Genomic DNA, 15,566 nt, shown 5'->3' with positions numbered 1-15,566 from the left:
TCACATAAATCCATAAAAGGATTTTTGTTACTTGAAATAAAATAAACAATGCTGAAATAAAAATAAGGTCAACACGGTGGCTCAGTGGTTAGCACTGTCACCTTACAGCAAGAAAGTTGCTGGTTCAAGTCCCGGCCGGGTCAGCTGGCATTTCTGTGTGGAGTTTGCATGTTCTCCCCTTGTTGGCGTGGGTTTCCTCCAGGTGCTCCGGTGTCCCCCACAGTCCAAAGACATGCGCTATAAATGAATTGAATAAAGTAAATTGGCCGAAGTGAATGAGTGTGTGAATGTGTATGGGTGTTTCCCAGTACCGGGTTGAAGCTGGAAGGGCATCTGCTGTGTAAAACATATGCTGGATAAGTTGGCGGTTCATTCCACTTTAGCGACCCCTGATGAATAAAGGGACTAAACGAAAGAAAAATGAATAAATGAAATAAAATATATATTTTTTTACTAATTGGTAATTATGTTTATCATTAAATAAAAAAATAAAAAAATACAAATAAATAAAAAAGGTAGACAATATAACAAAAAATACTAAAATAACAATAATAAAAACACACACACAAAAAATAAAAATAAATAAATAAAAAAAGGTAGACAATATAACAAAAAATACTAAAATAACAATAATAAAAACACACACACAAAAAATAAAAATAAATAAATAAAAAAAGGTAGACAATATAACAAAAAATACTAAAATAACAATAATAAAAACACACACACAAAAAATAAAAATAAAAAAATAAAAAAAGGTAGACAATATAACAAAAAATACTAAAATAACAATAATAAAAACACACACACAAAAAATACAAATAAATAAAAAAGGTAGACAATATAACAAAAAATACTAAAATAACAATAATAAAAACACACACACACAAAATACAAATAAATAAAAAAGGTAGACAATATAACAAAAAATACTAAAATAACAATAATAAAAACACACACACAAAAAATACAAATAAATAAATAAAAAAAGGTAGACAATATAACAAAAAATACTAAAATAACAATAATAAAAACACACACACAAAAAATACAAATAAATAAATAAAAAAGGTAGACAATATAACAAAAAATACGAAAATAACAATAATAAAAACACACACAAAAAATAAAAATAAATAAATAAAAAAGGTAGACAATATAACAAAAAATACTAAAATAACAATAATACAAACACACACACAAAAAATACAAATAAATAAATAAAAAAAGGTAGACAATATAACAAAAAATACTAAAATAACAATAATAAAAACACACACACAAAAAATACAAATAAATAAAAAAGGTAGACAATATAACAAAAAATACTAAAATAACAATAATAAAAACACACACACAAAAAATACAAATAAATAAAAAAGGTAGACAATATAACAAAAAATACTAAAATAACAATAATAAAAACACACACACAAAAAATACAAATAAATAAAAAAGGTAGACAATATAACAAAAAATACTAAAATAACAATAATAAAAACACACACACAAAAAATAAAAATAAATAAATAAAAAAGGTAGACAATATAACAAAAAATACTAAAATAACAATAAAAACACACACACAAAAAATACAAATAAATAAATAAAAAAAGGTAGACAATAACAAAAAATACGAAAATAACAATAATAAAAACACACACACAAAAAATACAAATAAATAAATAAAAAAGGTAGACAATATAACAAAAAATACTAAAATAACAATAATAAAAACACACACACACAAAATAAAAATAAATAAATAAAAAAAAGGTAGACAATATAACAAAAAATACTAAAATAACAATAATAAAAACACACACACAAAAATACAAATAAATAAAAAAGGTAGACAATATAACAAAAAATACTAAAATAACAATAATAAAAACACACACACAAAAAATACAAATAAATAAAAAAGGTAGACAATATAACAAAAAATACTAAAATAACAATAATAAAAACACACACACAAAAAATACAAATAAATAAAAAAGGTAGACAATATAACAAAAAATACTAAAATAACAATAATAAGAACACACACACAAAAATACAAATAAATAAAAAAGGTAGACAATATAACAAAAAATACTAAAATAACAATAATAAAACACACACACAAAAAATACAAATAAATAAATAAAAAAGGTAGACAATATAACAAAAAATACTAAAATAACAATAATAAAAACACACACAAAAAATAAAAATAAATAAATAAAAAAGGTAGACAATATAACAAAAAATACTAAAATAACAATAATAAAAACACACACAAAAAATAAAAATAAATAAATAAAAAAGGTAGACAATATAACAAAAAATACTAAAATAACAATAATAAAAACACACACACAAAAAATACAAATAAATAAAAAAGTAGACAATATAACAAAAAATACTAAAATAACAATAATAAAAACACACACAAAAAAAAAAAAAAATAAATAAAAAAGGTAGACAATATAACAAAAAATACTAAAATAACAATAATAAAAACACACACACAAAAAATACAAATAAATAAAAAAGGTAGACAATATAACAAAAAATACTAAAATAACAATAATAAAAACACACACACAAAAAATAAAAATAAATAAATAAAAAAGGTAGACAATATAACAAAAAATACTAAAATAACAATAATAAAAACACACACAAAAAATAAAAATAAATAAATAAAAAAGGTAGACAATATAACAAAAAATACTAAAATAACAATAATAAAAACACACACACAAAAAATACAAATAAATAAATAAAAAAGGTAGACAATATAACAAAAAATACTAAAATAACAATAATAAAAACACACACACACAAAATAAAAATAAATAAATAAAAAAGGTAGACAATATAACAAAAAATACTAAAATAACAATAATAAAAACACACACACAAAAAATACAAATAAATAAAAAAGGTAGACAATATAACAAAAAATACTAAAATAACAATAATAAAAACACACACACAAAAAATACAAATAAATAAATAAAAAAGGTAGACAATATAACAAAAAATACTAAAATAACAATAATAAAAACACACACACAAAAAATACAAATAAATAAAAAAGTAGACAATATAACAAAAAATACTAAAATAACAATAATAAAAACACACACACAAAAAATACAAATAAATAAATAAAAAAAGGTAGACAATATAACAAAAAATACTAAAATAACAATAATAAAAACACACACACAAAAAATACAAATAAATAAAAAAGTAGACAATATAACAAAAAATACTAAAATAACAATAATAAAAACACACACACAAAAAATACAAATAAATAAAAAAGTAGACAATATAACAAAAAATACTAAAATAACAATAATAAAAACACACACACAAAAAATACAAATAAATAAAAAAGTAGACAATATAACAAAAAATACTAAAATAACAATAATAAAAACACACACACAAAAAATAAAAATAAATAAATAAAAAAGGTAGACAATATAACAAAAAATACTAAAATAACAATAATAAAAACACACACACAAAAAATACAAATAAATAAATAAAAAAGGTAGACAATATAACAAAAAATACTAAAATAACAATAATAAAAACACACACACAAAAAATACAAATAAATAAATAAAAAAAGGTAGACAATTTAACAAAAAATACTAAAATAACAATAATAAAAACACACACACAAAAAATACAAATAAATAAAAAAGGTAGACAATATAACAAAAAATACTAAAATAACAATAATAAAAACACACACACAAAAAATACAAATAAATAAAAAAGGTAGACAATATAACAAAAAATACTGAAATAACAATAATAAAAACACACACACAAAAAATACAAATAAATAAAAAAGTAGACAATATAACAAAAAATACTAAAATAACAATAATAAAAACACACACACAAAAATACAAATAAATAAAAAAGGTAGACAATATAACAAAAAATACTAAAATAACAATAATAAAAACACACACACAAAAAATACAAATAAATAAAAAAGTAGACAATATAACAAAAAATACTAAAATAACAATAATAAAAACACACACACAAAAAATACAAATAAATAAATAAAAAAGGTAGACAATATAACAAAAAATACTAAAATAACAATAATAAAAACACACACACAAAAAATACAAATAAATAAAAAAGGTAGACAATATAACAAAAAATACTAAAATAACAATAATAAAAACACACACAAAAAATACAAATAAATAAAAAAGGTAGACAATATAACAAAAAATACTAAAATAACAATAATAAAAACACACACACACAAAATAAAAATAAATAAATAAAAAAAGGTAGACAATATAACAAAAAATACTAAAATAACAATAATAAAAACACACACACAAAAAATACAAATAAATAAATAAAAAAAGTAGACAATATAACAAAAAATACTAAAATAACAATAATAAAAACACACACACAAAAAATACAAATAAATAAAAAAGGTAGACAATATAACAAAAAATACTAAAATAACAATAATAAAAACACACACACAAAAAATACAAATAAATAAAAAAGGTAGACAATATAACAAAAAATACTAAAATAACAATAATAAAAACACACACACAAAAAATACAAATAATAAATAAAAAAGGTAGACAATATAACAAAAAATACTAAAATAACAATAATAAAAACACACACACAAAAAATACAAATAAATAAATAAAAAAGGTAGACAATATAACAAAAAATACTAAAATAACAATAATAAAAACACACACACAAAAAATACAAATAAATAAAAAAGGTAGACAATATAACAAAAAATACTAAAATAACAATAATAAAAACACACACACAAAAAATACAAATAAATAAAAAAGGTAGACAATATAACAAAAAATACTAAAATAACAATAATAAAAACACACACAAAAAATAAAAATAAATAAATAAAAAAGGTAGACAATATAACAAAAAATACTAAAATAACAATAATAAAAACACACACACAAAAAATACAAATAAATAAATAAAAAAGGTAGACAATATAACAAAAAATACGAAAATAACAATAATAAAAACACACACAAAAAATAAAAATAAATAAATAAAAAAGGTAGACAATATAACAAAAAATACTAAAATAACAATAATAAAAACACACACACACAAAATAAAAATAAATAAAAAAGGTAGACAATATAACAAAAAATACTAAAATAACAATAATAAAAACACACACACAAAAAATACAAATAAATAAAAAAGGTAGACAATATAACAAAAAATACTAAAATAACAATAATAAAAACACACACACACAAAATAAAAATAAATAAATAAAAAAGGTAGACAATATAACAAAAAATACTAAAATAACAATAATAAAAACACACACACAAAAAATACAAATAAATAAAAAAGTAGACAATATAACAAAAAATACTAAAATAACAATAATAAAAACACACACACAAAAAATACAAATAAATAAAAAAGTAGACAATATAACAAAAAATACTAAAATAACAATAATAAAAACACACACACAAAAAATACAAATAAAAAAGGTAGACAATATAACAAAAAATACTAAAATAACAATAATAAAAACACACACACAAAAAATAAAAATAAATAAATAAAAAAAGGTAGACAATTTAACAAAAAATACTAAAATAACAATAATAAAAACACACACACAAAAAATACAAATAAATAAAAAAGGTAGACAATATAACAAAAAATACTAAAATAACAATAATAAAAACACACACACAAAAAATACAAATAAATAAAAAAGGTAGACAATATAACAAAAAATACTAAAATAACAATAATAAAAACACACACACAAAAAATACAAATAAATAAAAAAGGTAGACAATATAACAAAAAATACTAAAATAACAATAATAAAAACACACACACAAAAAATAAAAATAAATAAATAAAAAAGGTAGACAATTTAACAAAAAATACTAAAATAACAATAATAAAAACACACACACAAAAAATACAAATAAATAAAAAAGGTAGACAATATAACAAAAAATACTAAAATAACAATAATAAAAACACACACACAAAAAATACAAAAAAAAAAAAAAAAAGGTAGACAATATAACAAAAAATACTAAAATAACAATAATAAAAACACACACACAAAAAATACAAATAAATAAATAAAAAAGGTAGACAATATAACAAAAAATACTAAAATAACAATAATAAAAACACACACACAAAAAATACAAATAAATAATAAAAAAGGTAGACAATATAACAAAAAATACTAAAATAACAATAATAAAAACACACACACAAAAAATACAATAAATAAATAAAAAAGGTAGACAATATAAAAAAAAATACTAAAATAACAATAATAAAAACACACACACAAAAAATACAAATAAATAAAAAAAGGTAGACAATATAACAAAAAATACTAAAATAACAATAATAAAAACACACACACAAAAAATACAAATAAATAAAAAAGGTAGACAATATAACAAAAAATACTAAAATAACAATAATAAAAACACACACACAAAAAATACAAATAAATAAAAAAGGTAGACAATATAACAAAAAATACTAAAATAACAATAATAAAAACACACACACAAAAAATACAAATAAATAAATAAAAAAGGTAGACAATATAACAAAAAATACTAAAATAACAATAATAAAACACACACACAAAAAATACAAATAAATAAATAAAAAGGTAGACAATATAACAAAAAATACTAAAATAACAATAATAAAAACACACACACAAAAAATACAAATAAATAAAAAAAGGTAGACAATATAACAAAAAATACTAAAATAACAATAATAAAAACACACACACAAAAAATAAAAATAAATAAAAAAAGGTAGACAATATAACAAAAAATACTAAAATAACAATAATAAAAACACACACACAAAAAATACAAATAAATAAAAAAGGTAGACAATATAACAAAAAATACTAAAATAACAATAATAAAAACACACACACAAAAAATACAAATAAATAAATAAAAAAGGTAGACAATATAACAAAAAATACTAAAATAACAATAATAAAAACACACACACAAAAAATAAAAATAAATAAATAAAAAAGGTAGACAATATAACAAAAAATACTAAAATAACAATAATAAAAACACACACACAAAAATACAAATAAATAAAAAAAAGGTAGACAATATAACAAAAAATACTAAAATAACAATAATAAAAACACACACACAAAAAATACAAATAAATAAAAAAGGTAGACAATATAACAAAAAATACTAAAATAACAATAATAAAAACACACACACAAAAAATACAAATAAATAAAAAAGGTAGACAATATAACAAAAAATACTAAAATAACAATAATAAAAACACACACACAAAAAATACAAATAAATAAAAAAGGTAGACAATATAACAAAAAATACTAAAATAACAATAATAAAAACACACACACAAAAAATACAAATAAATAATAAAAAAGGTAGACAATATAACAAAAAATACTAAAATAACAATAATAAAAACACACACACAAAAAATACAAATAAATAAAAAAGGTAGACAATATAACAAAAAATACTAAAATAACAATAATAAAAACACACACACAAAAAATACAAATAAATAAAAAAGGTAGACAATATAACAAAAAATACTAAAATAACAATAATAAAAACACACACACAAAAAATACAAATAAATAAAAAAGGTAGACAATATAACAAAAAATACTAAAAAAACAATAATAAAAACACACACACAAAAAATACAAATAAATAAATAAAAAAGGTAGACAATATAACAAAAAATACTAAAATAACAATAATAAAAACACACACACAAAAAATACAAATAAATAAATAAAAAAGGTAGACAATATAACAAAAAATACTAAAATAACAATAATAAAAACACACACACAAAAAATACAAATAAATAATAAAAAAGGTAGACAATATAACAAAAAATACTAAAATAACAATAATAAAAACACACACACAAAAAATACAAATAAATAAAAAAGGTAGACAATATAACAAAAAATACTAAAATAACAATAATAAAAACACACACACAAAAAATACAAATAAATAAAAAAGGTAGACAATATAACAAAAAATACTAAAATAACAATAATAAAAACACACACACAAAAAATACAAATAAATAAAAAAGGTAGACAATATAACAAAAAATACTAAAATAACAATAATAAAACACACACACACAAAAATACAAATAAATAAAAAAAGGTAGACAATATAACAAAAAATACTAAAATAACAATAATAAAAACACACACACAAAAAATACAAATAAATAAAAAAAGGTAGACAATATAACAAAAAATACTAAAATAACAATAATAAAAACACACACACAAAAAATACAAATAAATAATAAAAAAGGTAGACAATATAACAAAAAATACTAAAATAACAATAATAAAAACACACACACAAAAAATACAAATAAATAAAAAAGGTAGACAATATAACAAAAATACTAAAATAACAATAATAAAAACACACACACAAAAAATACAAATAAATAAAAAAGGTAGACAATATAACAAAAAATACTAAAATAACAATAATAAAAACACACACACAAAAATACAAATAAATAAAAAAGGTAGACAATATAACAAAAAATACTAAAATAACAATAATAAAAACACACACACAAAAATACAAATAAATAAATAAAAAAGGTAGACAATATAACAAAAAATACTAAAATAACAATAATAAAACACACACACAAAAAATACAAATAAATAAAAAAAGGTAGACAATATAACAAAAAATACTAAAATAACAATAATAAAAACACACACACAAAAAATACAAATAAATAAAAAAGGTAGACAATATAACAAAAAATACTAAAATAACAATAATAAAAACACACACACAAAAAATACAAATAAATAATAAAAAGGTAGACAATATAACAAAAAATACTAAAATAACAATAATAAAAACACACACACAAAAATACAAATAAATAAAAAAGGTAGACAATATAACAAAAAATACTAAAATAACAATAATAAAAACACACACACAAAAAATACAAATAAATAAAAAAGGTAGACAATATAACAAAAAATACTAAAATAACAATAATAAAAACACACACACAAAAAATACAATAATAAATAAAAAAGGTAGACAATTATAACAAAAAATACTAAAATAACAATAATAAAAACACACACACAAAAAATACAAATAAATAAATAAAAAAGGTAGACAATATAACAAAAAATACTAAATAACAATAATAAAAACACACACACAAAAAATACAAATAAATAAAAAAGGTAGACAATATAACAAAAAATACTAAAATAACAATAATAAAAACACACACACAAAAAATACAAATAAATAAAAAAGGTAGACAATATAACAAAAAATACTAAAATAACAATAATAAAAACACACACACAAAAAATACAAATAAATAAAAAAGGTAGACAATATAACAAAAAATACTAAAATAACAATAATAAAAACACACACACACAAAATAACAAATAAATAAAAAAGGTAGACAATATAACAAAAAATACTAAAATAACAATAATAAGAACACACACACAAAAATACAAATAAATAAAAAAGGTAGACAATATAACAAAAAATACTAAAATAACAATAATAAAAACACACACACAAAAAATACAAATAAATAAAAAAGGTAGACAATATAACAAAAAATACTAAAATAACAATAATAAAAACACACACACAAAAAATACAATAAATAAATAAAAAAGGTAGACAATATAACAAAAAATACTAAAATAACAATAATAAAAACACACACACAAAAATACAAATAATAAATAAAAAAGGTAGACAATATAACAAAAAATACTAAAATAACAATAATAAAAACACACACACAAAAATAAAATAAATAAATAAAAAAGGTAGACAATATAACAAAAAATACTAAAATAACAATAATAAAAACACACACACAAAAATAAAAATAAATAATAAAAAAGGTAGACAATATAACAAAAAATACTAAAATAACAATAATAAAAACACACACACACAAAAAATACAAATAAATAAAAAAGGTAGACAATATAACAAAAATACTAAATAACAATAATAAAAACACACACACAAAAATACAAAATAAATAAAAAAGGTAGACAATATAACAAAAAATACTAAAATAACAATAATAAAAACACACACACAAAATAAAAATAAATAAATAAAAAAGGTAGACAATATAACAAAAAATACTAAAATAACAATAATAAAAACACACACACAAAAAAATACAAATAAATAAAAAAGGTAGACAATATAACAAAAAATACTAAAATAACAATAATAAAAACACACACACAAAAATACAAATAAATAAAAAAGGTAGACAATATAACAAAAAATACTAAAATAACAATAATAAAAACACACACACACAAAAATAAAAATAAATAATAAAAAGGTAGACAATATAACAAAAAATACTAAAATAACAATAATAAAAACACACACACAAAAAATACAAATAAATAAAAAAGGTAGACAATTATAACAAAAAATACTAAAATAACAATAATAAAAACACACACACACAAAATAAAATAAATAAATAAAAAGGTAGACAATATAACAAAAAATACTAAAATAACAATAATAAAAACACACACACAAAAATACAAATAAATAAAAAGGTAGACAATATAACAAAAAATACTAAAATAACAATAATAAAAACACACACACAAAAAAATACAAATAAATAAAAAAGGTAGACAATATAACAAAAAATACTAAAATAACAATAATAAAAACACACACACAAAAAATACAAATAAATAAAAAAGGTAGACAATATAACAAAAAATACTAAAATAACAATAATAAAAACACACACACAAAAAATACAAATAAATAAAAAAGGTAGACAATATAACAAAAAATACTAAAATAACAATAATAAAAACACACACACAAAAAATACAAATAAATAAAAAAGTAGACAATATAACAAAAAATACTAAAATAACAATAATAAAAACACACACACAAAAAATACAAATAAATAAAAAAGGTAGACAATATAACAAAAAATACTAAAATAACAATAATAAAAACACACACACAAAAAATACAAATAAATAAAAAAGGTAGACAATATAACAAAAAATACTAAAATAACAATAATAAAAACACACACACAAAAAAAACAAATAAATAAAAAAGGTAAACAAAATAACAAAAAATACTAAAATAACAAAAATAAAAACACACACACAAAAAATACAAATAAAAAAAAAAAGGTAGACAATATAACAAAAAATACTAAAATAACAATAATAAAAACACACACACAAAAAATACAAATAAATAAAAAAGGTAGACAATATAACAAAAAATACTAAAATAACAATAATAAAAACACACACACAAAAAATACAAATAAATAAAAAAGGTAGACAATATAACAAAAAATACTAAAATAACAATAATAAAAACACACACACAAAAAATACAAATAAATAAAAAAGGTAGACAATATAACAAAAAATACTAAAATAACAATAATAAAAACACACACACAAAAAATACAAATAAATAAAAAAGGTAGACAATATAACAAAAATACTAAAATAACAATAATAAAAACACACACACAAAAAATACAAATAAATAAAAAAGGTAGACAATATAACAAAAAATACTAAAATAACAATAATAAAAACACACACACAAAAAATACAAATAAATAAATAAAAAAGGTAGACAATATAACAAAAAATACTAAAATAACAATAATAAAAACACACACACAAAAAATACAAATAAATAAAAAAGGTAGACAATATAACAAAAAATACTAAAATAACAATAATAAAAACACACACACAAAAAATACAAATAAATAAAAAAGGTAGACAATATAACAAAAAATACTAAAATAACAATAATAAAAACACACACACAAAAAATAATAAATAAATAAAAAAGGTAGACAATATAACAAAAAAATACTAAAATAACAATAATAAAAACACACACACAAAAAATAAAAATAAATAAATAAAAAGGTAGACAATATAACAAAAAATACTAAAATAACAATAAAAAAAACACACACACAAAAAAAACAAATAAATAAAAAAGGTAGACAATATAACAAAAAATACTAAAATAACAATAATAAAAACACACACACAAAAAATACAAATAAATAAATAAAAAAGGTAGACAATATAACAAAAATACTAAAATAACAATAATAAAAACACACACACAAAAATACAAATAAATAAATAAAAAAAGGTAGACAATATAACAAAAAATACGAAAATAACAATAATAAAAACACACACACAAAAATACAAATAAATAAAAAAAGGTAGACAATATAACAAAAAATACTAAAATAACAATAATAAAAACACACACACAAAAAATACAAATAAATAAAAAAGGTAGACAATATAACAAAAAATACTAAAATAACAATAATAAAAACACACACACAAAAAATACAAATAAATAAAAAAGGTAGACAATATAACAAAAAATACGAAAATAACAATAATAAAAACACACACACAAAAAAATACAAATAAATAAATAAAAAAGGTAGACAATATAACAAAAAATACGAAAATAACAATAATAAAAACACACACACAAAAATACAAATAAATAAATAAAAAAAGGTAGACAATATAACAAAAAATACGAAAATAACAATAATAAAAACACACACACAAAAATACAAATAAATAAATAAAAAAAGGTAGACAATATAACAAAAAATACTAAAATAACAATAATAAAAACACACACACAAAAATACAAATAAATAAATAAAAAAAGGTAGACAATATAACAAAAAATACGAAAATAACAATAATAAAAACACACACACACACACACAACAAAATCAAAATGTGAATGAAATTAAAAAAAAAAAAAAAAAATCTAAAAGTAAAAACTAATTAGGGACAAAGACTAACTAGGGACTAAGACTGCGAGTTAGCCATTGGCTAGAAGCCTGTATGTGGAGCATTGGCTGCTTTAAACTGTAGCAATGGTATACTGCTTATTCCTGTTAAATAAACCAGAAATGAAATGCATATATTGATATAAACTATACGATATTGCAGTAAAGCGGTGTAGGATTTTATGAGTTTGCATGTTCTCCCCGTGTTGGCGAGGGTTTCGCCCACAGTCCAAACACATACACTATAGTTGAATTGAATAAATTAAATTGGCCGTAGTGGATGAGTGTGTATGAGTGTATATGGGTTTCTCAGGACTGAGTTGCAGCTGGAAGGGCATCCGCTGTGTAAAACATATGCTAGATAAGTTGGTGGTTCATTCCGCTGGGGGGACCCCTGATGAATAAAGGGACTAAGCCGAAGGAAAATGAATGAATGAGTTGCCAGTTCATTCTGCCGTGGCAACCTCTGAAATAGAGACTAATCCAAAGGAAAATAAATGAATGAATGATAAAAATAAAAGAATAGAAAGAAAATATCATAAGAACTTAAACTAATAAGATGTGAACAAACCACAGTGTTATTATTATTTGATAATTAATTCTGAATCGGCCCTGCATTTCTCATGTCTGGCTCAGCTTAAGGAGCAGAAGTCTCGTTCGGACAGTAAAGATCTTCACCTGGAACTGCTGAGGAGGAAGGTGCAGCAGCTGGAGGAGGAGAAGCGCAGCCGCTCGGCTCTGGCTTTGGAGAAAGACGACGCCACTCTGTCCTGTAAAAAGCTTCAGAAGCGTGTGGATCGACTGCAGGCAGAGCTCAGCACTTTACGCTTCTCCAACACCGAGCTCAAAGCACAGCTGTCCCACACCAATCAGCTCCAGGTACAGGGGCGAGCCCTGGGCCACAGACCCGCACCTAACAGAGCCGTTTCAGCTTAAAACACTTTTAGAGCCGTTTCAGCACTAAAACCACTTTGCATTCTACATAGGCTAATGTAAAGCTGTGGTCACACTAGAGTTTGATAAATTATGTGCGGTGCTGCAAAACAGGGCAGAATAAAACAAGATGGATGATTAGACATTGATAAAGTGAGCGATTGCTCCATCTTTAAAATTTCTGTACAGAGAGGTCCTGTTTTAATCTTCTATTGGTCTCAACCAATCCTGTGATGCGATTTCACAGGTCAGAGTTCACCAAGCTTGAACCTTCGAACACAGCAACATGTGAAACTTTCCATCAGGCACAGGATGGCAACATGACGTCAGATTGATGTTGTACCCAAACGTCATGTGATGTTGCATTTTGTTTGGAAATGAAAATCAGGTTGTTGTCAGAACTTAACGTCAGGCCGACGTCAGTGTTCAACATCAGACAGACGTTGCATTTTGGTCACATTCTAATGCAACGTAAAAACAACAAAATATCAACGTCATTTTATGGACATTACCACTATGACGTCTATTAGACGTTGGATTTTGGTTGCCATACCTGACGAATAAATGTCAGTAATTGAGGTCAATAGACGTTGGTTTGAGATGTTGGCTCGACGATGGATTTTGGTCGCTTTCCAACACAACCTAAAATCACGTTGTTATTTGACGTCAAAATAACATTGTCCATACTCGCTTCATTCGCTTGTCAAATTCACTTCACAATAGATGCGGATTCATGTCATGGGCAGGGCTTCTGTCTGCCCGGTGACTAGCTTTGTTGATAAATGGCTGACATGGATGTTATTGAGATAGTAGCTGTGCTTTAGGAAGGCTGAAAAACAGCGTAGATTCATTCGCCGCCGTGTCTGAGTCCACTAGATTATTTTAAAAATGCATCCAGCTCTGTGAGTTCATCAACTCCTCCATGGATATACCTGGATGATGGCTGCTTTCAGCGGTGCCTCTGACTGAGGCCAGATTGATGAGCTGTTGTCGGTGTCAACAAGAGGATTTTCCCTCAGGACAACAACAGTCATAATCATGCCCCTAAAAGAGCAAGCTCCTGATTGGTTAATGCAGCGCGAATGTCTGCTGAAGTTTAGATTTTCCAACTCGATCGATTCATGGAATACATGCGTTAAGTGCGTCAAACGCTCAACAAGCGCCGCCTCTTTCGCCTGAATCATGCCACAGGATGTCTAATTGAGTCTGCATTGACTTAACATGCAAATCACTCACGCTTGATGCTTCATCTGCGTCTGGTGTGAATGCAGCATAAGGAGCGAAAATTGCAGTGTGACCGCAGCTCTACTCTTTATACACAAATGCAATTAAGGAGTAGACTAGTCTACTTTCAGAATGAAGATTCTGCTATGTTTCCATTCAAAGACGTGAATTAGATTTATGCACAGAACTGGAATGCTGCATAAAGCATTTGCGAATAAAGCAGCGTTTTCACTCAAAGACAACAAAAATCAACATTTTCTGATAAACTGGCACCAAATATCAAAGAAAAACTGAATTTTCTGTGGTAGGAGAAGCTACTGTGGGCCTTTCTTCTTATATAATAATTCTCTTGTCTTGGTGTTTCCATTAAACATAATGTGCATAAAAAT

General features: G+C 21.5%; 1 protein-coding gene across 1 annotated transcript in view; it reads left to right on the top strand.

The window, feature by feature from the left end:
• The window catches only part of ccdc170 (coiled-coil domain containing 170), a 34,419-nt gene that overhangs the window by 10,839 nt on the left and 8,014 nt on the right, over positions 1-15,566 (top strand). Inside the window, exon 8 of the mRNA XM_056477789.1 lies at positions 13,657-13,899. Within this exon, the coding sequence (XP_056333764.1) occupies positions 13,657-13,899 (243 nt within the window). The remainder of the gene's footprint in view (positions 1-13,656; positions 13,900-15,566) is intronic.

Source organism: Danio aesculapii, chromosome 17 (assembly GCF_903798145.1).
Source record: "Danio aesculapii chromosome 17, fDanAes4.1, whole genome shotgun sequence".
Taxonomy (NCBI): Eukaryota; Metazoa; Chordata; class Actinopteri; order Cypriniformes; family Danionidae; genus Danio; species Danio aesculapii.
Note: the sequence above shows the minus strand (reverse complement) of the source record. Positions and strands in the feature narration are given on the sequence as shown.